The 25,675-nt window shown below is 38.2% G+C and overlaps 1 protein-coding gene across 3 annotated transcripts; it reads left to right on the top strand.

Moving 5' to 3' along the window:
* The first annotated feature begins 895 nt into the window (after window positions 1-895).
* LOC120071056 (protein transport protein Sec24-like At3g07100) lies at window positions 896-25,313 on the top strand. 3 transcript variants are annotated; one of them, XR_005480113.1, is made up of 15 exons: window positions 896-1,072; window positions 1,707-2,804; window positions 2,882-3,020; window positions 3,408-3,598; window positions 8,412-8,519; window positions 8,596-8,799; window positions 9,084-9,315; window positions 10,053-10,202; window positions 10,303-10,459; window positions 11,102-11,229; window positions 11,353-11,675; window positions 11,776-11,967; window positions 18,806-19,045; window positions 24,480-24,542; window positions 24,877-25,313. XR_005480113.1 is itself a non-coding variant. In XM_039023063.1 (14 exons), exons 2-13 carry the CDS (start codon window positions 1,767-1,769, stop codon window positions 19,037-19,039), a joined length of 3,096 nt encoding a protein of 1,031 aa, XP_038878991.1. In that variant the 5' UTR covers window positions 897-1,072; window positions 1,707-1,766; the 3' UTR covers window positions 19,040-19,045; window positions 24,877-25,313. The 3 variants fall into 3 exon arrangements, 1 of the variants encoding a protein (XP_038878991.1); XR_005480112.1 differs by having other exon boundaries at window positions 24,475-24,542; XM_039023063.1 differs by lacking the exon at window positions 24,480-24,542 and having other exon boundaries at window positions 897-1,072.
* Window positions 25,314-25,675: the final 362 nt, after the last annotated feature.

The raw sequence follows: 25,675 nt of genomic DNA, 5'->3' as shown, positions 1-25,675 counted from the left end.
GTTGGTTATTTTAACCAACTCACCCCAAACATCCCTCCTGTTTTCAATGATTCTATTTGTTGGCAACTACTGTTGTCATACTCTAGCGACCACTCAACGATCAACCCCCAACTCCGACAACCACCCATAACTTTGGAAAATACCAACTTTTTTGTTTCTTTAGTAAAATATCAACTTAATTAATAACGATATAAAGTTTTTTGAGGTAATGGTATAAACTTTTATTTAACGAGGATGGGAAAGTATTTGAGGTAATTGCCCAAAAGACCCATTTTAAGGGTTCAAAATGACAAATGACCCAGTTTTTGAAAAAATGTCAAATGTCTATTTGTTGGTGTCATGACCATGTGAAGTTACAGTATACTTTTTTTTTTTTTTTTTTCTTTTTCCTTCTTCTCTGGTGCGAGAAATCTTCCCGTGCATGTCATCTTCTTCTTTTCTGGCTTCTTCTCGTATGTACTTCTTCTTTTTCGACATGACGAGTCCATGCGAGCAACTTCGATGAGCAAGAGATGAGAGAGAGGAGTGATTTTGTGAGTGAGAAAATGAAGAGAGAGTGAGAGACACAGTGATTTGTGAGTGAAAAAAAAGGAGAGAGCGAGATGAGCGAAAGTGAGACTATTTTTTCGTGTGTGTGAATATATTATGGTAATTTCACAAGAATTTGATGTCATCAAAAGGGTCATTCAACCTTTTTTTTCTTTTCAAAAATCGAATCATTTCATATTTTTTTTATCTAATTTTTGGATCATCCAGCCGGTGGACCAAAGTATTTTTCTCGACGAAAAATAACCCAAACTTAGAATAGTTTCATTTTTCTTTTTATCCGAAACTTATAATAAAGTTAATTATGTCATTCTTGGCAATTTCCGAAGGTTATGGTTTTTGGGGGTAAAAACTTTGGAGGACTTCAATTAGTTTTGTGAATGAATCGGAAGAGAGAGGTGTTGGCTTTCTAAAATCACTGATCTGTCTCCTCTCTTCTCTTCTATCTCTCACTTGCAGGCTTCCGATCCGCCCAGCTCTTCGATCCCACTGTGTTTCTCTCTGCTTGCAGACCCTTCTACACAAGGTAACTCTCTTTCCCTCTCCCTTTTTCGATTCGCCAATTCAATTCAATTCCACCGCACCCATGGCCATCTTCATTGCCTTGCTTTGCTTTGCCTTGATGTGGGAGCACTTGCTTCCGACTTGATTCCCTTGATTCCCTTCATTGCAATTGTGTTTTAAGAACTTCCTTGCTTGGGCTAGATCTCTTTTCTTTTCACGCAATGCAAGCTTCGATTTCATGCTCCAATTTGACTTTCCCGGAATCAATTGACCATTTTCTCTCTCTCAAATCTTGTTTCCTCTACTGCAATTATTTGCGAACCCAATTGACTTGTGAATTAGTTTCAGTTGTGTATGCCTTTTTCGAGTTATGCTTCCTCGATGCCTGCCTCTGCTTTCGGAAATTCTTCTGTTTAGCTAAAGAATCATTTTGAACAATAACAAAGACGGAATCTGGGGGATTGTTTTGCCCCCATCCCATTTCATCGTTCTATTGTAATTTAAACGCGGTTTCGCGCAGACTTAGCAGATGTCTGACTTTTTAGTAAGATTTGTGTCATGGAAGTCCTTATTATTTGCGCTTTGATTGGCAATTCATTCCTCTTTTCTTTAAGAATCGTCTTGATTTTTGTTTTCTTTACCTGTTGGCTGGACAGGTCTGCGTCATGCTAGCATCCCATTAACTCAAAGGGCGTGAGAGTGCGATAATAGAACCCATGGGGACTGAAAATCCTGCTCATCAGAATTTTCCTACTAGACCTGCCGCCACACCTTTTGCTGCCACTCAGACCACTTCACCATTTTCATCTTCTGGTCCTGTAGTTGGATCAGACAACACTCGTTTTAGACCTGCCTCTCCTGCTATGCCCCCAAACACAATGCCTTTTCCTCCATCCTCGGGTCCTGCAGTTGGATCAACGGTTCCTGGGTTTAGACCTATGCAACCGAGTAGGTATTCTGATCCATCCGTTCCACCCCCACCAACATCAAGCGTCCCAGCAACTGCTGGACCTTTCCAGAGTTTCCCAGCTCCGCAGTTTACTTCACCATCTCAACCACCTCCTTCACGAATTCCACCAATGGGGCAACCCCCTGCAGCTTATGTACCACCACCCCCAGTTTCCTTTCACCAGCAAAGTCAGATTCCTTCAGTGCCTATGGGATCACCTCCTCAAATCTTAGGTCCTCCCCCAACAAATGTTCCACAGCCTATGTCAGATCCATCTTTTCCATCAGCCAGGCCTAATTTTCAGTCCTCTTTGCCTGGTTATGTCCATAAGCAACCTAATGCAGATTTACAGTCCCAACAAATGCAACCTCCTCCTTTTGTTAGTCACCAAGGGCAGTATGTTCCTCCTTCAGCACCAGCTTCCCCTTTCCTTCGTCACCAAGGAGGTTATGTCCCCCCTCCTCCTGCTGCAGCCTCTCAAGGTTTGCTGTCTACGGACCAAAAGCCCTATCCAGGCACTGGACCTCCTCTTGGTTCCATTCAAGGATTAGCTGAAGATTTCAACTCGCTTTCTATTGGATCTATTCCTGGATCAATTGATGCAGGCATTGATCCAAAAGCACTTCCAAGGCCATTGAATGGTGATGAAGAACCTAAACTGTTTTCCGAGATGTACCCCATGAACTGCGATCAAAGATATTTACGTTTTACAACCAGTGCTATTCCCAGTTCCCAGTCATTGGTCTCAAGGTGGCATTTACCTCTCGGAGCAATTGTTTGTCCACTTGCAGAAGCTCCTAATGGGGTTAGCGTCTCTGTTCAATATTTTGATTTCTGAGCATGCTGAAGTTACCTTATGAAATTTCTCTTATTTTCCTACAGGAAGAAGTGCCAGTTATCAATTTTGCTTCAACTGGCGTCATCCGCTGTAGGAGGTGTCGCACTTATATAAATCCATATGCCACATTCACAGATGCTGGAAGAAAGTGGCGCTGCAACATTTGTTCTCTGCTCAATGATGGTATGATAAATTATAATTCTCTTGGCTCCTGGACACTTGAATTAGAAATATGACCTGGTGCAATAGGTAGTCACATTTCTTACGTGGAAGCCTAATGCATAGGAAAAATGTTTTTAAGAGTCAAAGTTACGTCCTTTCTTTTGAATTTTAGCCATAGGCTGTACGCTGTATACAGTTTTCTTTTTATTTTCTCCTTCCCTTTCTTGGACACACAATTTAGTGTTACCGTAGAACTCGTGTGTAAACATTCACTTCATTAGCTTTTGTTTTCTTTGGGAAGCGGAAGATATACCTCTTTGTATTATTTGCTGAGAAAATGTAATTTCTTTTTGTATATCACTATATGCACTGTTGAATTATATTCAATTAGGCTGCTTCCTTATTCAGTTCCAGGAGATTATTTTGCCCATTTGGATGCCACTGGTCAGAGAATTGATTTGGATCAACGACCTGAGCTCACTAAGGGTAGTGTGGATTTTGTTGCTCCAACCGAGTATATGGTTCGGCCACCTATGCCTCCACTATACTTTTTCCTTATTGACGTTTCTATAGCTGCAGTTAGAAGTGGGATGTTAGAGGTAAACATTTCTATACAATTTTTTCGACTATTATTATTTATTTTTTTTTCTAAAGAAAACAGAATCACTCATTGATCAAATGAAACTACAGAATGGCGAGATCATGCCAATGGACTACAATTGTTACAATTATTATTGGTTTATTTTCTTCATCTTCTTCTCTTTTTGTATATTTTTTTTATTTCAATGTTTTTTTTTGAAAAGGATACCAAACTTTTCCTTACGAATATGAAGAGACTAGTGCTCCAAAGTACTGAGAAATCATAAGATAATTCTATTTTGAGAATTGTTCTTCCAATCTAAAAGAATGATCACGATATGGAATGAAAGATACCTTTTAGGTTGTGGTATTCTTACCATTATTATAACCAACTGAAATTTAAGCCGATAACAACTAACGGTCAGTTTAACTGGTTTAAAACTAACAAACAACCTAACAACCTACTAACAAGCAACTCATGGCCTAGAACTTATGCTACATCATTTTGGCATTCATGAAGAGTAATTTACCTTTGTGGTAAAGTTTTTTGTCTGGCAGGTTCTCCATGGTAGAATTAATATCTTAGGTAGGGTTTTGAGGAGGGTTTCCAACTTGGTGAGGCCTTCGTGTTGTGTCCTCTACAGCAGTGCAGAGGACCTGAACCATATTCTTTGGTTGTATGATTATTGGTTTGCAGTTTGGAGCTTTTTATTTATTATTATTTATTATTATTATTTTTAGCTTGGTTTGAGTTTGGCTAGACACAGGGGCTGCAACCTGCAGAGATGTGATTGAGAAATTCTTTCTTCATCCTCCTTTTTGCAAGAAAGGAAGGCTTTTGGGGCACATTGAGGTGTGCGTTATTGTTTGGAGGCTTTTGGGAGAAAGGAACAACATAATTTTTAGAGAGTTTGAAAGACTCTTGAGTAAAGTGTGGTCCTTTATTAGGTTCAAAAAATTAAAGAAATTTTAAATGAAGATTTTGAAAGGCCAAAGTCTCAAAAAAGTTCCTCTCCTCTCTTCCTTTGATGGGTCAAACTCTCTTCGAAGAAGTTGTGGGAGGAGGTTTGGAGGGCAACTCATGTCAATGCCTTGACTTTTCTTTTTTGGAAAGGAAATAGAACTTTTCATTCAAAAAATGAAAAGAGACTAATGCTCCAAGATACAATAATCTTCAAGAGCGGAGATAAAAAAAAGTACTACAAAGGTAGACAATAATATTGAGAGACAATAAAAAGAAAACCCCAAATGAGCAAACTCTTAAAAACCGAACAAACCAACACCCAGATCACAAAAACTTTTAATCCAATGCCAACAAAAGACCTGCGAGCAACCAAGGAAAATACTCCTTGAAGACCAAAATTGTGAGCTTCATTCCACAATTGAATGGGAGCAAGATATCTTGAATAAACGAGGAAATCGAGACTTTACATCAAGAGAAAACCAAACCAACTGCATTTCAAGTGCCGCTTCCAAGCTTGAAAACTGCTAGAAAAAACACAACTTCTTTAAAGCAGAACTGTAAGGCTTAGTCTCAAGGCCATGAGAATTCCACCATATTAGTTCCATCCCTGGACATAACCACCAAGCTAGACTTTAACTAAAGAAAAACAAGGTGGTATTGATTTCTACTGCAAAGCACATTTTTCAATTAGTCCTCCGGATTACTATGCTTATAATTTTTTTGTATTCTTGAATTTGGAACTTTGTATCTGGAGCATTATTCTCTTATTTATATCAATGAAAAGTTTGTTTCCGTTTTAAAAAAAGAAAAAAGAATAGAATTTGGCAGGAATAATGAGTGACTTATTTGGTCGATCATTTTATCCATTCGAAAATAAGGTATCAAAACCGTTTGCAAAGTTAACCTTTGAATTATCCTAAGAGTCTATAGTATCCTCATTACTTACACTAACTACTGATTCTCTATCTGAATCGTAAATAGAAGGATTGTTCTTCGGGGTGAACAACTTGAAACTTCTTTAACAAAATGAATATTTGATCTCGGGATATTGATGACCGTTTGGTTGAAATTCATACCAGGAGGCCATGGGTGTAGTTTGTCTAGCGATTGAGAATCTGCTATTAAGAGACGTGCACAAGACTCCTCAAGAGGATAAACTACTTTAGAAGGTAGAAAAGCTTGAACTTTTCATTACTTACCTCCACTAGACCAAAAGAACTGGAACCAAATTTAAAAAAATAATAAAAAAAGACACGCAAATTTGCGTGTCTGACACCTGTAAGGTGTGTGTCGGTGTCGGACACATGTCCGACACCGACACTTCATCCAAAATAAAGTATATGTGCTTCCTAGTTCACCTTGTTAACTGTTATCAATAATATAAACCTCATGCATGTAAGGGAACGTAAGTTTTTTTTTACAAAAGCCAACCCCTATATCCAACAATAAACTTCGATGAGAATGTGCTTTGTAAGACCAATTTTCAAATGAAAGTTACCATTTTCCTCCATTTTCCATCAAAATCCATATCACCAAAGCTATCATCAAGTTTTATCAATGCCGTATCAACCATAAAGGGATTGATTAAAACTTTAGACTGAAAATAATCTTCCAAACGGAACAAATATCCTTCCATGTATAGTAGGCAAGCACTCTAAAAACCACATAACGATTGTTGCAGTTCATATCCAACACTTCCTTATCTCTCCTAACCCAAAAAGAGGAAACATTGTCAGGAGGAGTACTACTAAAAAAATTATTAAAAACCCGCTGAGGATTGTCCTCAAAGTTTCTGGGCACCTTCAAATCATCTGCGGAAATTGAAACTAAAGACTCACTAATCCCATTCAGAGGAAACACTCCAAACCCAATCCGGGGGGAGGACAACAAACATGACTCCACTTTGATGAGAAAATCTCTAATCATCTCCCAGAAAATCATCCAACCTTTCTTCAAGAAACCAGTTGGAACATGTAGATTTTTCCTACCACCCGGTGGGGGGCCAAATAGCACATTCAAAATATCTTTCAATAATGATTTAAACTTAGACAAACAAATGAAACTAGAGTCATTTGATATTTTTTGGAGAAGAATAGATGAACTGAATTCTGTAATAACTCAATCAAGGATAAAACCGAAGAATATAACTCATCATCTCTATTGAGTTAAAAGTCTTATGGCATGAAGAAAATTGAAGGATGCCTAGCAGCATGACAGCAAAAAACTGTAACCCACTCAAGAAAAGCAAAAATAGTTGAAGGAGACAACCTAGGCCGTGGAGACAGTGGCCGGTGACCGGAGGAAATGATGGAGACATCGACTAGAGGCAAGAGAAGGCAGTGGAAGAAAGAGTGGTTAAAAGACCAGAGGTGGGTGAAAGAAGAAGCAAAAACTGTAGAGAGGTAGGTAGAGAAGGAGAGTCGAGAACGGCCGATGACAAAGGAGATCGATGACTGAGGGTGAAGGGGAGAGGTGGACAGAAATGTCTGCATAGTCGGCAGCAACCGCAATGGATGTTGGTCACTACGGATTCTATGAGAGAGAACAATGATGGTTTAGGATTTTGACGAAGAAGGCTAGGGATTTGGACGAAGGAGGTGGAGGATTAGGGTTTCGGCAAGATGTAGTCGGAGGTGACAGCCATGGATGGAAGTGACTAGGGTTTCGATGGGCTAGGGTTTTGGTGGGTTGGAAGGTCTATGTAAAAAAAAGAAAAAAACAAAGTTCCATTTCAATGCCTTGACTTCAGTGATATGCAAAACTAACTGAGATTTGTGATTTTGTGTGAAATACCTTTCCCTTGTAGCAAGGGGAAGTGTTAAGCGGCCTTACAGTGATCATTCTTACTGCTTCCAAGAAACTTTTGTCCTGAAATTTGAGGGGTATGAAGTTAGGAGGTTCCTCAAATCTTTGTGGATCTCTAAAGACATTACTTGTGTAAATGTAGAATCCAATGGTTGTTAGGAAAGCAAATTGAAGATTTTGGAAGTCCTCAAAGGAGGTTATACACACAATCAAAATTTCCTTCCATCTATGATCCTTTGATTTTCTTTTTGGGCCCGAATCACACTTGGGGCAAGTTTACATTTCTTATGGCTTGAAGGTTTGAAGTAGCTAATGGTGGTTTCTTCAACATTTTGTTCGCAAGCTCTTAATCATTCAGGCGCAATTATTGGATTAGTTCTTTGTTTTTTAATGTTTATTTATTTTCATGGTAATTCTCTATATGGTTGTATTTTCTATCTTTGTTTTTTCTCTCTTTTTCACTCCCTTTGGGAGTTTCTTTCCCTTGAACATTTATCCATTTTCATTATATCAGTGAGAAGTTGTTTCTTGTTCAAAATTACATGAGTATAGAATCCAGACGTTTAAGGGTGTGTCCTTCCGAACACATTACAATGATAACTAACTTTTCTTCTCTAACTTCCTTTCTTATATGCACCTGCTACCCAACCACTCGCACATATTCTTTTGTGAGGTGGGAGACAAATACCTATACCATTGGGCCCAAAACCACACACACATATTTTTCCTGAACATAATTGACTTTCTACGCATACCCTTCCTCTCATCAAAAGTTGTGTGTGTATATATATATATATATATATATATTGTTTTTCCCATTCTTATTCTCAACATTGGAGCAATTCCTTGTTATTTTCATATTTTGTTTCTGTGGTTTGCTCCTCGTTGGGTATACTATCATTTTTCTCCATGATAATTGGTTTATTATTATTATTATTTTTTTCTAAAATCTGATCAATATCTCCCGGAAGAAAGTGTTTCAAATTCAGTAATACTTAATTGAGGGATTATCAAACAATGAATGCCTAATTTTCAGCATGTCAAAATTTTATTTCCTTGTGCAGGTTGTGGCACAAACAATTAGGTCATGCTTGGATGAGCTGCCTGGTTCAACTAGAACACAAATAGGTTTTGCGACTTTTGACAGCACAATACATTTCTATAATATGAAGGTAGGAAGGATAGGTTCCTATTGTATATTTACCCCAATTTTGATACTTCATGCTAAAAGTCCTGTTTCTTTTGCAGTCGACTTTGACTCAGCCGCAAATGATGGTGGTTTCCGATCTGGATGACATATTTGTACCCTTGCCAGATGATCTCCTTGTCAATTTGTCTGAATCAAGAACTGTGGTGGAATCATTCCTAGATAGCTTGCCGTCCATGTTTCAGGACAATGTGAATGTTGAATCTGCCTTTGGCCCGGCCCTTAAAGCAGCATTTATGGTTATGGTGTGTTATTTACACCTTTTAAATCAGTCACCAATGTCATATTTGTATTTCTAGTTCTATCATGTAAACATTGTTAGTTCCTTGTCATTGAATTAAAATATAAACATGTGGATAATATTGTAAATTCATCTACGACCTTACTTGAATAGGATTTGTTCTATAGGTTGTACAACTGTGTCCTTGAGTTCTAAAAAATATTGTAAATCCATCTATAATCAAATTGATCTAGAATAAAGAGTTTTATATGACCATTGGTTCATCTTTTCATTTCACCTTCTTTGCAGAGCCAACTGGGGGGGAAGTTGTTAATTTTTCAAAACACGTTGCCATCTCTTGGTGTTGGCCGCTTGAAGTTGCGTGGAGATGATCTTCGTGTTTATGGAACAGACAAAGAACATTTACTAAGACTGCCAGAGGATCCATTCTACAAACAAATGGCTGCTGAATTTACCAAGTTCCAAATTGGGGTCAATGTCTATGCATTTAGTGACAAGTATACAGATATTGCTTCCTTGGGTATGCCTCAGGTTTATCATCTCTTATTTATTTGTGTTTGATAAGAAATGGAAACCTTTCGATCCAAAAGATCAAGAGGAACAGACTAATGGGCCAAGGGACAAGGAATCCCTTCATATTGTCTCTGGAGAATGTATTTGTGGTCACATGATTGAATTTGAATCTTAAGAATTTGTTGGGGGTTGTCCTCTCAAATCCTTTTTTCCCTCTTTCAAAAAAAAAAAAAAAAAAGTTTGACTGGGGCCTGCTATGATTGTTTATGCCTTTTCGTAATCACCGTTGAACATCTAAGAATTATATTTTTTTTGAGCTTCTTTGGTCTAGCTTTCAAGATCATTGTGGTCACTTCTTTTCATTTGGGGGGATCCAATTAACTCATAGAACAATTTATGTTGTCATGTTTCTTCTGTGAAGAATGAGGCCTAATGGTTATTTGTTTATTAAGCAAATAACTTTTACACAATAATCCTGGTGCATTCAAATTTGTTATTTCAGTCAGCTTCATGGGGAAACTGAAATTTTAGGTCTACATTTTATGTTTACTGCCACCCATGTACGTTACAACTTGGTGCTTGACATTTCCTTCCTTTTATTTAATTACAAATTTACTGATTATTGTGATGGATCTAATGACAATCCTCACAGTACCCATCTTTATCTTTTTTACATGACATGCAAATATTGCTTCTGGTGCACTGACAATTTGTTTATTATCTTTGTTTCTCTCTTGTATTTAGGGACTTTGGCAAAATATACTGGAGGCCAGGTGTATTATTATCCAGGCTTCCAATCATCCTCTCATGGGGAAAAGTTGAGACATGAGTTAGCAAGGGACTTGACCAGAGAAACTGCCTGGGAAGCTGTAATGCGTATAAGATGTGGAAAAGGTGATCTTTTCCTTTTAAATTGATTCTCATAGAATGCCCGTCTTCTTCATCACTTACAGGTCAACACTTTTCTTCTCATTATTTGTATTTGTTCTCTTAGGGATCCGCTTTACATCATTTCACGGAAATTTTATGTTAAGAAGCACCGATTTATTGGCACTTCCAGCTGTAGATTGTGATAAAGCATTTGCAATGCAAATTTCTTATGAAGAGACCTTACTAACAACTCAGACAGTGTACTTCCAAGTTGCCTTGCTGTATCCTTTGAGTAAAATGTTTGGGACAACACCCATCTAACATCTATTAATTCCCCTAATAGTTACCCTCCCCCCACCAATTTTCTTTTCTTAATATTCATGCATTTGGTCATGGAGATCAATATTGTAGTCCAGGTTCGCAGATGTGAGAATGAGTATCAGCCAGATTTCAAAAAGAGTTTTGCATATAAGATTTTCCTTCTGATCTGTAGAGTACTGTCAGTGTTTCTTGATAGATATAAAAACACATAATCTGTATTCAATCTTAATGTTCTGTCATAATTAATGAATATAGGATAGCGAGTAACCCATTTTTAGGCATACAAATAAACTCATATGTTGCACTTTTGAAAAATTACCTTAACTAATATCAAATTTTCAATCGGTAATAACTAGTTGCACTGTGACCTTGATCTAAACTAGTAACCTCATGAAGATTGTGTGCATGAAACTGTTGTTTTTTCTCATGAGATTGCTTGTTTCCTTTTACCTAGCACATGTATTTCTTTGATCTTGATTTGGTTGAGTTCAATGATATTTCCAAAGTTGGTGGTGTCTAGGGAAGGCTTTTGCAGTGAAAATTGACTTATTTTCTCTACCTTAAGGGTTCAACCGATAAGTTTGTTCTTTGACGATAAAAAGATATACTGCATCTTGTGGAGAGAGACGTATTAGAGTGCATACAGCAGCAGCACCTGTGGTTACAGATTTGGGTGAGATGTACCGCCAGGCTGATGTTGGTGCTATTGTTTCCTTGTTTAGTAGGCTAGGTATGTTAAGCACAAACTTCTATGTATTGGCATGTGAGATTTTGATAGCCTCAATTATTAAGATTTATCCTCTGTTCACTTTATTAATCTCTTATTCTAAATTTTAACTGAAACAACTTGCAGCCATTGAGAAAACGCTGTCCCATAAGCTGGAGGATGCTCGCACTTCAGTTCAACAAAGAATTGTTAAAGCCTTGAGAGAGTATCGTAACCTCTACGCTGTACAGCATCGCTTGGGAGGCAGAATGATATATCCAGATTCTCTTAAGTTCTTGCCTTTATATGGATTAGCATTGTGCAAATCAGTGCCTCTTCGAGGGGGTTACGCTGATGCTGTGCTTGATGAACGATGTGCATTAGGCCTTGCAATGATGATTCTTCCTGTTAAAAACCTATTGAAGCTTTTATATCCCTCATTAATTCGACTCGATGAGTATCTATTGAAGGTTGCAAATCTTATATTTCATTATATATAAAAAAGAAGTTATACATTCTCATGCATTGATTTTACAGAATTTATGAGGTTTATTCTACTCTAACTTGCAGGCATCTCCCGCTCAGACTATTGACCTTAATAGCATAGAGAAAAGATTGCCACTGGCCGCTGATAGCTTAGATTCCAGAGGCCTGTACTTGTATGACGACGGCTTTCGCTTTATTGTTTGGTTTGGTAGAGTGCTTTCACCTGATGTGTCTATGAATTTACTTGGGGCAGACTTTGCAGCAGAACTATCAAAGGTATGTAGTTGTTTTAAAATTTAAATAATAGAGTTCCATAGTTGAATAGGAGTAAAGAATATTTGTGTTAAAAATAAAGAATAGGGAAGAGAAGAACAACAAAGATTACGTGGAAACCCTAGTATAGGGAGAAAAACCACGATATAAAGACTTTCTTATTTTTTTAAATTTGATTCAATGAATACACAGGGATACACTGTATAAATAGACAGTAGAAAACCCTAGGGGTCTACACAATTACATAAATGCCCCTAGGTTAATAACCCTATTTTCAACACTCCCCCTCAAGTTGGAGCATAAATATCGATAAGGCCCAACTTGCTTACACAATAATTAAAATTTTGTCTCAGTAACCCTTTTGTAAGTACATCTTCAACTTGTTGGTTTGAAGGAATATAAGGGATGCATATGTTTCCACTGTCCAACCTCTCCTTAATGTAGTGTCTGTCTATCTCTACGTGTTTAGTTCTGTCATGTTGAACTGGGTTGTTTGCAATACTGATGGCAGCTTTATTATCACAAAACAATTTCATCGAAAGCTCATTATCTTGCTGGAGATCTGATAATACTTTCTTCAACCAGATTTCTTCCCAAATCCCTAGACTCATGGCCCGATACCCAGCCTCAGCACTATTTCTAGCAACAACTCCTTGTTTCTTACTTCTCTAGGTGACTAGATTTTCCCATACAAATGTACAATACCCAGACATCGATTTTCTATTAACAACAGACCCTGCCCAGTCAGAATCAGTATAGGCTTCAACAGATCGTTTATCGGTTTTCCTGAACATTAGGCCTTTACCAGGAGTTCCTTCCAGATACCGAAGAATACGTTCAACTACTGTCATATGATCCTCACAAGGAGTTTGCATAAACTGACTCACAGCACTTACTGCATAAGAAATATCAGGTCTTGTGTGAGACAAGTATATCAACTTTCCGACTAACCGCTGATACCTTTCTTTATTAACAGGAATTCTATCATTCTTATCACCGAGTTTCGCATTGTATTCTACTGGTGTGCCAACAGGTTTACACCCAGTCATACCTGTTTCTTTTAGCAAGTCCAGAGTATATTTTCGTTGAGAAACTGATATACCTTCTTTTGAGCGAGCCACTTCCATTCCCAGAAAGTATCTTAGCTTCCCGAGGTCTTTAATTTCAAACTCTCTGGCCATCTCTGTTTTTAGCCTCATGATCTCTACATCATCATCTCCAGATAAAAAAATGTCATCAACGTAGACAATAAGAACAACTATCTTCCCTGATGTCGATTTTTTTTATACAAAGAGTGTGATCAGAATGCCCCTGAACATACCCCTGTGCTTTCACAAAAGTTGTGAACCTGTCAAACCAGGCCCTTGGAGACTGTTTTAATCCATATAGTGACTTCCTCAATCTACACACCTTGTTTTTGAATTGACTCTCGAACCCGGGAGAGGGACTCATATAGACTTCTTCCTCAAGTTCCCCATTCAAAAACGCATTTTTAACATCAAGTTGGTGTAGAGGCCAATCTTTATTCACAGCGACTGACAAGAGCACTCGGATAGTGTTAAGTTTAGCCACAGGTGAAAAAGTTTCAGAATAATCTACTCCATAGGTTTGAGTAAAGCCTTTTGCAACGAGTCTAGCCTTGTACCGGTTAATCGTCCCATCTGACTTGTACTTTATAATAAACACCCATTTACATCCAATTGTCTTGTGTCCTTCAGGCAAAGTCATCGGTTTCCAGGTTCTATTCTTTTCTAGAGCTCTTATTTCTTCCATAACAGCAGACCGCCATTTTGATTTTTTCATTGCAACACTTATGTCATCTGGAACCACCTCAGTATCCAAACTAGTAGTGAATGCTTTGAACTCGAATGCTAGATTACTATACGTCATGTAACTATGCATAGGGTATTTAGTACATGAACGAGTACCTTTCCTTAGAGCTATAGGAAGATCAAGTGATGCATCACGTTCTTTCACCTCTCCAGGCTCCTCACCATGATCGACTATCTGTGTATCAGAAACTTTAGTAGTATCTTCCACATCATCATTAGCAAGAATCATTTCATTCTCTGCAGTTTCAATCATTTCATCCTCTGCAGTTTCCCCTTCTGTTACCCTTTTAGTATTACTGCTACCTTCTCCCTTGTCTTGCCTGCCTTCATCAGTCTCCATACATGTATCAACATCATTAATTTCAGGAATATACGTACTTGGACCTGATGGCGGGTCTGACTCCTACACTGGAGCCAACAGTTCTAGTTTAACAGGTGACACTGCTTCCTTCTTGAGATTCTTCCAGTAGTAAGTTTTCCAAGGAACTTGATTGGTAGGAAAGACCAGACTATCATGCTCAGAACTAGGGTTAGACAAGGTTTGAATGGACGCTGACTCTAAAGGAATAGCATAAGATGACCAGTTAGTCTCTTCATTTATATTCTCCCCCTGAAGATGACTAACAGGAAAAAACGACTGATCCTCGAGAAAGGTGACATCCATGAAGACATAGTATTTCTGAGACGACGGGTGATAACACTTATATCCACGTTGATGGAGTGGATATCCAACAAAGACACACTCCTAAGCACGAGGAGTAAATTTCGTGCGGTTTGGACCATGGGAGTGAACAAAAGCAACACAACCAAAAACCCGAAGAGAAACATCAGAGACCAATCGAGTAGTTGGAAATGACTCTTTAAACAATTCTAAAGGAGTATGAAGATTAAGGATACGAGAGGGCATCCGATTAATGAGGTGGGCAGCAGTGAGAACTGCATCTCCCTAGAGGTATGACGAAAGAGTAGCAGATAACGTAAGAGACCGGGCTACTTCAACCAGATGCCGATTTTTACGCTCAGCTACTCCATTTTGTTGTGGAGTGTAAGCACATGAGCTCTTGTGGACAATACCCTTAGAAACAAGGAAATCCCTGAAGGAGGTATTAAAAAATTCTCGCACATTATCACTTCTTAAAATCCCAATCTTTGTTTTAAATTGAGTTTCGACAGTTGTATAAAACTGTTGGAAAACAGAGGACACTTTAGATTTTTCAGTAAGAATGAAAATCCAGGTGAGGCGGGTGTGATCATCTATAAATGTGACAAACCACCGTTTTCCAGTGGAAGTAGTAATCGGTGAGGGACCCCATACATCACTATGAACAAGAGAAAACGGACTCGAGGGTTTGTAAGGCTGAGAACGGAAAGAAACACGATGTTGCTTGGCACGAATACACACATCACAATTAAAAGAAGAAGTACTAACATTGCGAAATAAATGGGGAAATAAATACTTCATATATTGAAAATTCGGATGTCCTTAGCGGAAATGCCATAACATAACATCATGTTCAGAAATAGAGAAATTTAAAGACATAAACCCAGTTTGGTAATCATTCCTAGAGGAAGCTTCATCAGAAAGGAAGTATAGTCCCCTATCGTGCCGGGCAATGCCAATCGTCATCCCCGATTTCAGATCCTGAAACAAAACGGAATCTGGTGAGAAAATCGCCTTACACTTCAAATCTCTTGTTATTTTACTGACAGATAACAAATTATACGATATTTTAGGCACATCACGTAGAATTAAACCATTAAACGGAGAGATATTGTCTTTTCCCGCAACAATGGCAAAAGACCCGTCTGCAATTCGAATACGCTCATTACCAGCACTTGGGTTATATGACATAAATAACTCTGAGGAACTCGTAAGATGATCGGTGGCCCCTGAATCCACAATCCATGGTTTTTTTACGGAAATTACCTAACTGTGCCATCGCACTCACCCCAACCGTACTCAAGTTGTGCTTACTGTCACTGGAAGCTTGCTTCTGAGTTTGTTCATCTACTGAGTCACTTACCAGGGCAAGACTAGTATTAGATTTGTCATGAGACTATCGTCGCCTGCTGTTTGGGGGCTTTCCGTGTAATTTCCAACACTGGTCCTTTGTATGCCAAAGCTTCTTACAATGTTCATAAACAGGTGGGGGGGTTTTTATCACCATCAGCACCGGACGACTTGGCGACGAAGGCTGCTGCGTCAGTAGTAGGAATGAGATTATTCATGGTACACGACCGATCCTCTTCCAGCCGTATTTTAGAGCAGACTTCTTTGAGTGAAGGAGTCGGGCGCTGGCCCAATATCCGACTACGGACACGATCAAAGTTAGGGTTTAATCCAGCCAAGAACACATAAACACGATCTGCCTCCTCAATCTTCAAGTATTGGGCCCCATCCTGTGGACAGTTGCAGACAATCTCTCTACACAAGTCCATCTCCTGCCACAGCATTAATAGTTTGTTAAAATAAGAAGTAACATCCATGGACCCTTGTTTGCATTCATGGACCTGTTTGTGGAGTGTATATAGCCGAGAGACATTCTGTCTTTTAGAGTATAGATCTTCCGTTGCCTCCCAAATATCCTTGGCGGTTGCAGCATATAGCAATGGCCTTCCTATCTGGGGTTCCATACTATTTACCAAAACAGAACGTAACAACGAATCTTCTCCTTTCCAAATTTGTTCTTGTGGATCACCTGGGGCCGACTTTGGAATTTCCCCTGTCAAATATCCAAACTTGTGATGCCCTTCCAAGGCCATTCAGATTGATTGGGACCAGGAGAAATAATTCTAGCCATTTAATTTTTCCCCTTTGATAAATCCTGCAGAATTACCCATCGAACCAGATAAGTAGGAAACATTAGGCACAATAGGTAACGAGTTTACCGGATTTTCTGAATAAACTGATTGAGGATTTGTATCGAACATTGTATCCAAATCAGAAATCTATTGTTGTAGGTAAGCCAACCGTTGTCTCACATCGTCTGGGTAATGGGTTGAACTACAAGCGGCTGGAAACGGTGCTGGTCGGCTGGGCTGTTCAAGATATCCAGCCCGAAGTCATTCCTTGCAGCAGCGAAGGCCTTGTCGTGGAAGGATTGGCCGGCGCAAAACCCACTGGATTGGAGCGGAAGTCGAAGGGTCGGGTCTGCCCATTGCGGGTCTACCCTTGTTCAACCTGGAATGATCCGATCTGCCCTTGTTCAACCCGGAACGACTCGGTTCGCTCCAGACCGGTACCCGTTCTGCTTAGATCGGACCAATGAGCTTGTTCTTCATGTCCAAGGCTGCCGATTCTGCCTAGATCGTGGTCGATTCTCCCACCGATTCTGCCTAAATCGTGGTCGACTCTCCCCAGGTCGTAGGTCGGTTGTTCTTTGTGGCCAGCTCCGATCGCGACCGGACACTCCACCTGCTGGTCGATTCTTCCCAGATCATTGTTTGTCTGCTCTTCTCGGCCAGCTCCGATCGCGACCGAACGGTCCATCTGCTACTCCCGAGTTCAGCTCGTTTCTGCGTGGAGAAGCCCAATCGGCGCGATCTGATGTGGTGGCTCCCACTGACGGCGACTCTCCAATGACTGTAATTGGACAGCAGAAAGTAACTTCAGTAGGGCAGCCTGAAAACACTCTTTTACAGCTGCTCGGATAGCCGTTTTCATGTCAAAACTTGAAGACCCATCAACAGAAGAAGATTGAGATTGATTATCTTCTATAACGGCTAGGGTTTCGTCACCGAGCTCTGATACCATGTTAAAAATAAAGAATAGGGAAGAGAAGAACAACAAAGATTACGTGGAAACCCTAGTACAGGGAGAAAAACCACGATATAAAGACTTTCTTATTCTTTTAAATCTGATTCACTGAATACACAGGGACACACTGTATAAATAGACGGTAGAAAGCCCTAGGGGTCTACACAATTACATAAATTCTCCTAGGTTAATAACCCTATTTTCAACAATTTGAACCATAACAAGTTGGTTAGGATAACTCGTGAGCCTGCAATAAAAACAAATAACAATTGAACCAAGAAGCAATTCAGAAATTCTCCATCAAATATGCTTTTTTTATTAAAAAAAATCAAACTTTAATGAGATGTTTTTTTTAAAGATGAAAAATAGGATTTAAACAGCATATGTTCGGTTGATGATCGGGGAGTCCCATATGCATTTCAAAGAGAAAGGCCGTTTTCGTTGGTTTTCCAGGGATGTGCTTTATTGTGGGATCTTTGGGGGGAGAGAAACAATAGAGTGTTTTAGGGTGTGGAGGGGGACCTTAGCGAGATTGGGTCTTTGGTGATGTTTCATGCTTTTCTTTGGACTTTAGTTACCTAGACTTTTTGTAATTACTCTCTTGGCAATATCATACCTAGTTGCAAACCTTTTTTTAGTGGAGTTTTTCTTTGGTTTTATTCTGTGGACTTGGTTTTTGTATATCTTTGTGTTCTTTCATTTTTCTCAATGAAAGCTATTGTTTTTATAAAAGAAAAGGTTTTAAACAACATAGCCCAATGGTAATTGAGTATTACCTCCCTTGAGATTGGAGGTTTAAATCCCCACTCTCCTTGTACTTAAAAAAAAAAAAAAACTATTCCAAAGTACCTTAATACCTTTATAAAAGTTACTTTTATGCCGCACTTCCACTAGAATGTTACTTGGAATATCATTCAAGGACCGAAAAGGTCTATATTCTTTCTTGAAAAGAGGTTATCACCATGGTTAGAAATTTTGCTGCTCCAGCTCCACCATATCAGACTTGTTGAGCTTTTAGCATCTGTGTTTTCCAGATGCAGGAAGATTACTCAGCACTTATGCTTTCTCTCTCTCTAAAAAGTTCACCTTTTTTCTTTTCTAGATTCCACATGGTACCTTGGTTAATTGCTTATTTTGTGTATTATTGAACTGATTATTTCTACTCCTTTTGTTTTCTCTATGTTCAATTAATTAGCTTAATTGTACTTTGCTTCTCTGGTGTTATTAATGGTTTTCGTTTTTGAAAATTCAGGTCATCCTGAGTGATCATGATAATGTAATGTCAAGAAAACTATTAGAGACGCTCCAGAAATTTAGAGAAACTGACGCTTCATACTATCAGCTATCTCATCTCGTTAGACAAGGTGAACAACCTAGAGAAGGGTTCCTCCTTCTAGCAAATCTTGTTGAGGACCAAGTGGGTGGCACGAATGGTTATGTTGATTGGCTTCTACAAATACATCGGCAAGTTCAGCAAAATGCTTAATACAAGGTGAGGAATGTCTTGCGCCTTGTTGTAGTTGAGTTTTAAAATCTATTTCTTTTAGTGAAAGACTGTTTCTATATAATTTTTTTAAACCTGATATTCCCTTGCTTTTATCTAATGATTGTTTTTTTTTCTTTTTCTTTAGAACATTACTTTTATCTAATGTAGTTTCTTTCTTCTTCTTTAGAAAGCATTGTCTGGTGAATAATTATTTAAATGCAAAATGATATTATGTTCTGCAATGAATTTGTTAAGTTTTGTACAAGAGATGTGTAAACATTTTTCATAAACTGTTATGCAAAAACTGCCGGTTCACCTCATGGAGATCAATAAGGGCCATGCAAATAATAAAGAGCTTAGAGGGAATTAGTTCAAGTCATGGTGACCTAGAATTTTCTACTCTATGAGTTACCTTGACAATTAGATGTAGTAGGGGCAGGTGTTAGTCCCATAGGAATTATTAAGGTGTGTCCAAGCTAGCTTGAACACTCACATGTATAAAAAAGATAGAAACCGTTACACAAAAAAATTACCAAGAAGATGACCATCGTGTTTACGTTAATTCGTTGTGGCTATAAATGAAAAACAAGGCTTTCAGGTATAAGCGAGGATGTGGATGTGGAGTCATATGAGAAATGTTGGTTATTTTTTCCTCATTAATGGTTACCGTAGGGGTAAAGTTTTGGTTTCATATGAGCTTAGACTGAGAGACCCTTTACCCTTCTTTCTTTTCTTGCTTGTTGTATATGTTCTAAGCAACTCGTTTCTAGGAGCGTTGAAGGGAAAACCATTGAGCTTTTTAAGGTTGGAAAGGAGAATGTGGCTCTTTCTTACCTTCAATTTGCCAATGACACTATTTTCTTTTGCTTTGGCAATGAAGTTCCGTTATCATACCTTGACGTTCTTTGAAGATTTGTCTGGCCTTGAGATTAACAAAAGTAAATGCCAGATTATGGGTTTCAATTGTGATGATGAGAGGATCAGGAGTTGTGTAGAAGTGGTGGTAATTGTGAAGTTGGATTCTGATAAAGTGTTGTTGTAATTAAATTTACCATAACCCATTACCCATCAACTTAAGCTTTTGGGTCAATCAATGATTTAACATGGTATCATAACAAGGGATCTTAGTGTCCAAATCTTTGTAATGCTGTTTCTCCATTTCCACCCCTTCTTCCCCATCAACCATCGAATCAGCTGCCCTTTTTACTTACATACCAAACCCTTTACCTGTGGAATTGGTGTTTAAACCATTTCTCAACCCTAGGTAGAAAATCCGATAATAAAATTTCTATTTAATATAGCGATTTGGGCAAGTATTTTACGATTAATAAGGAACTACGCGTTCTATGAAACGAGAAGCAAGAAAGAGAAAAAGCTATTAAAGTGGTTCAATCCTCCCTTTATTTATCTTTTCCTAATTAATATTGATTTCCACTTGAGTCTTCTACAAATTTTCAAGCCCACAAGTGAAGGAGAGTGTGTTAGTTACTTAAGCACCTTGGGGAACCACACCCCAAAAGCTAGATATTGAGGTGAGAGAGTCAAGCCACTTAAGTACCACATTGGTCATCCCATTCTAACCGATGTGGGACAAAGGTAGCCCCTTGGTTCCTAACAATACCCCATTCTGCGGCTAGAACGACGGTACTTCACTTGGAAACACTCGGTCAGGACCCTTCGCTGGTGCTCCTCTCCGGAATGTCAACAACTGGCTCTAATACAATTGTTACGTATTTAAACTCCTTGGAGAACCACATCCCAAAAGCCAGCTATTGAGGTGAGAGAGCCAAGCCACTTAAGTACCACATTGGTTATCCAAGTCTAACCGTTATGGGACAAAGGTAGCTCGTACTACCTTGGTTTTGTTTACCGACCACTTCTCTTTGAAGTTTTTGCATATTCAAAAGAAATTAGTACACATGGGATTACATTCATTTCAACGGTTTGATTTTGTGATCAAGCATTGCTCTGGTGTAACTAACAATTCTGCTAATGCTCTTAACCGCAAACATCACCTACTGCGCATTGTAAAGGGCGAAGTCCTTGCTTTTGAACGGATTCCTACTTTATTCTACTGACCCTGACTTTGCAAACATTTGGAATTCTTGTTTTTCACATACTAATGCGGGTGACTTTCATCTTTTAAATGGCTCTCTTTAAAGGTGACCAATTGTGTATTCCATATGGATCTCCTCGAGAGGCTTTGCTTAAGGATGTTCATGCTGGTGGCCTTGCAGATCATTTTGGCCAAGAAAAAAGCACTTGACTTCTTGTCTAAACGGTTATTTTGGCCTAAAATATGATAGGATGTTAAGAACTTTGTCAAAAGATGTACTTATCAAATTTCGAAAGGAATTTCTTAAAATACAGAATTATATACAGTATTACCTATTCTGCAAACCATCTGAGAAGATCTTTTCATGGATTTCATCCTTGGACTTCGTAAGACACAACGTGGGCTTGACTCGGTCCTTGCTGTAGTTGACCATTTTAGCAAAATGTCACATTCTTTTTTTTTTTTTTTTTTTTTTTTTTTTTTNTTTTTTTTTTTTTTTTTTTTTTTTGCAAAAAGACATCTGATGCAGTTCATATAGCCTACTCTATTATTTGAAGAGATTGTCCAACTTCATGGGATTCCTAAATCCATCCTGTCTGACAGGAATGTAAAATTCCTTGGCCACTTTTGGAAAACTATATGGAAAAAGTTCGATACAAGTTTTAAATTCAGCACAATGAGTCATCCCCAAACAAATGTTCAAACTGAGGTGACAAATAGAACCTGGGGCAATCTTATTCAATATTTGGGTGGCACTTGCCCTAAACAAGGGGATATTTCATTGGCACAAGCTGAATTTGCTTTCAATAACATGAAGAGTCGGTCTGTAGGGAAGTCCCCTTTTGAAATAGTGTTTATATCCTTGCCTCAATTGCCTATGAACCTAGCTAATTTACCATCTTCTATTGATTTTGGTGGAGAAGATGAGGAGATGGCCGATTGGATTGGTGACCACTCGGTGAAGTTAAACCTTGAATACAAGACTGCGCTGATACCCATCTTTGTGACAAATCTTTTGCTGTTGGAGTTTTGGTGATGGTCTATCTACGTAAGTCACGACTGCCTTCTGGACATCACTACAAACTTGCCCCAACGAACATTGGTCCAGTACACATTCTTCAAAAGATTGGAGCTAATGCCTAAAGGTTTACACCCACATCCTACTTCCAACGTAAATGACTTATCCGAGTTCCATGCTTCAGATTCCTTTTCCTTGGCTACTTGAACTTGAGGACAAGTTTAATTCTTGGGGGTTGGTATTTTATGTACTTTCTTGAGGATCTTTTATTATCTTTAAAGATCTTTCTTTGATCTTTATCTTTCTTGTACAATCTTTGCAACTCTTTAAAGAAGTTGTTATAATCTTGAAAGTGAGATGTTCTTTGTTTAAATCTTTAGTTATTTCTTTAGTAAGGATTTTTTTTTTTTTTAATAAATAAAATGGAGGGGTAAGACTTAAGGTGTTTTGAAGTCTTGAGTTGCTTTTATTTTTACAGCTCAGGATATGGTAGTTACTGTTACAACTACCTCTTGGTCACAACAGGCTCTAAAATGGCTGGTTTGTATTTATTTTAGGCCGATTATCTAATAAAGTTGAATACTTGAGGTTTTGTTTTCATCTGAAAATATTTTTCTTTGGATAATTGTCTCTCCATATACCTCTAGTCAAGGATGTCTCCAAAATATTACTTTTATCACCCATATCAACTAAGAGGGATTTGGATGAGAAATGCCGATCGAGATTGAGAGCCCATTACTGGGCTTTGCCTGATTGAGAGAGGGTGATCAGTGCCTAGCTCATGCTGAGGTTAGCCCATTCCAAGGCCTCCTCGTCCTTCAAATTCCTCACAAGATTGAGGTCCCAAAAACTATGATTAACATTCCAAGTCTCTTTCACAGTGGCGGTTTTCTGTCTGGTCAATCTATAAGGCAAGGAGAAGCATGGACAAGGGTTATTTGATAGGGCCAATGTGTTGCATCCTCGATAGTAGGAGGGAACAAACCAAATCAAAAAACGGAGGCTACTGTGAGTACCGACTTGGTTCAATCAATTTTACAACTTATGCAGTCGGTGGTCGGTCGGTTGGTGTGTCCAAGAAAGGCTCAAACCGACTGACCTATTGAATGTCATTTTAAAAAATAATAATTAGTTGTTCATGCAACCTCAAAACCAGTTGTTGATTTTTGATAGGTAATGGTTACCTATTTTAAATTATTATTTAAAGATTTTCTTTTAAAATTTTTTCCCCTTCACGGACCAACAAAGAAGATGGGCAGACTCAGCATTTTTATGTTGGATTTACATATATACTAAAAAAAGAATGTATCCCCAACCTGCCGGTATCCTTATTTGTTAAAAATTGACGTATTGCTATGTCTTGCCTGTGTCCTGTGTATTTGTGTTCTCTAGATTTTTGTGTTCAGCAATTCTTTCCCAAAACGATGCTGTTTTAGGCTTGCCATCAATTTTACTCAGAGTGATGTTGAGGCCTGAAGCTTATTCCAAATATTTTTACTATGTTGAAGAAGTTTGTGTTTAGTCACTTGCAAAGAAAAAGAGTGGGACGACATTGTCTGTTAATAAGATAAATGATTATGGTTGTTGGAAGCTGTACTTTTGCCTGTAGGTCGTGGAATTACTTGGCTGGCAATTTGGGAGTTTGTTTTTGCGTCCCTAAGAAAGTGGAAGATTGACTTAGGGTAGGACTAAATGCGTGAACTTGAAAGGGAATGCGAAGGTTGTTGGAAGTTGTGCCTTTATGTCCTCCTTTGCATTGAGAACTCTATTGAAATTGAGATTCCACCTTAGCATCCTTAAAATTCCACAAGAATTAGAACTGCTTTTTCTACCAGGGTTATGTTGAAAAAGCCTAGGGTGTGGAGGAGGTATGCTCATGCTGAGTATCTTCTTCAACTTTTCCCCTGAATTTCTTCCAAATTTTATAAGTGAACAGAAAATTAAATGATCTTTCAATTTATTTATAAAGAATCAATGTGGCTTTTAGAGCTAGCATGTGAGCGTTGCCCTTGAGCGTCAACAAGTCATGTAAATCCCATAGATGCTATTGGTCTCCTTATGCCATCAGAAAGTAGGTTCATTCAGAAATCTCTAAGTGGAGCACAAACAATTAAAGCCTAAACCTTTCCCATGGGTATTTCACAGTCCTAAAAGTTCTCTCATTTTTGTAGCATCGAACAACAGAAGTATGATCAGTTAACTTAAAACAAATGTATTATCTCAACTATGATTGACCATTTCATCAATTGTGAAATAAATTTATCTTTTTTAAGTTTGACTTCCGAGGAATGATATTCCCTTTCTTAGTTATTATTATTTTTTTTGTCATTTATTCATTTATTTATTTTTGTTTTGTGAAAGAAAAGGAGAATTATTGAGATCAATGGCAAATGTTCTTCACCAGGCCAAGGCAGAGTTGAGTTATCAAGGTGAGTTTAGGCGACATTAACTCTACTTTGGCCTGGTGAAGGCAGTTGCTGCTTTAAAGTATCGATGTTACATAAATATAGTCTTATGATGTCATCACATAGGGCATTTGTTGCATTGCACGTCTTTTTACTGTTTCAGGTCTTGTTGGTTGAGACTTTCGGATGACCTAGCTCAATATTCTGTTCAATATAGATTCATTTTTATTGAATATATCAGTTCATGAAGTTCATGTATTAGGATGATGGATGATGAAACAATTTTACCGCGAAAATTTCTACATGACCAATGAAAGCCATATGGATTCTTTTTCTAAATCAGTTTTAAATCTATCAGGACAAAATTTGGCATAAAGTAGCGCGTTGTCTCGGAAACAATGGAAGATTTTACTGGATGCCACGAGAGGGATTCAGCTTCAACAACTAGCTCCAGGAAGCAACATGGATTTGGATTCGGCTGCTTCATAAATTTGTTACCAGATAGATTTTTTTTTGGTCTTTTAACAATAATTTTTCCCCTTCTTGAGAGGTTGTCACCAGTATAGGGATATCTACATCAGATGTTACTTTATTTTTCTTAATCTATTATGTTGTCTATATCTCACCCCTAGATTTGGGTAGAATTGTTGCAAAAGCTTTGGCCACTTCTTTCGATTTTTGTTTGGTTATACAACTTTAATTTTGACCTAGTTCTTGAGATGGTTGTTTGAAGGAAGTTCTGTAATTTTACAACTGGAACTAGATATTATTTATTATTCATATTTATTCAGCCAATTTTGAACTCCTAGGAAAGTGGGTCACAGCCTAATCTTCACATGGTTTTGAATTTCTTCTTTGGTTTCATGCAAATGGTGGCCTTCTGCCATTCCATCTCTACATTACTTCTATTTCTAGATTTATTTGCTGCTGTCTTTTCGATCTTCCATTTTTAGGCCCCAACCAATCTCCCCTCCCATTTCCTTTTCAATAGACCTTTTGGCTATCTCCAAAGAATGCCTATTATTGTAATTTCAGATTATTTTCATTTTCCATAAAGAGAAGAGATTATTAGTTGTTTCAATCACGTCAAGTACTCTAATTATTATGTAGATCAATAAAATGAGCATAGTTCAATGATGAGCACATGTAATAACTTG

The sequence above is a fragment of the Benincasa hispida genome, chromosome 2, assembly GCF_009727055.1.
Source record: "Benincasa hispida cultivar B227 chromosome 2, ASM972705v1, whole genome shotgun sequence".
NCBI classification, from domain to species: domain Eukaryota; kingdom Viridiplantae; phylum Streptophyta; class Magnoliopsida; order Cucurbitales; family Cucurbitaceae; genus Benincasa; species Benincasa hispida.
This window is presented reverse-complemented; position numbering and strand designations above follow the sequence as displayed.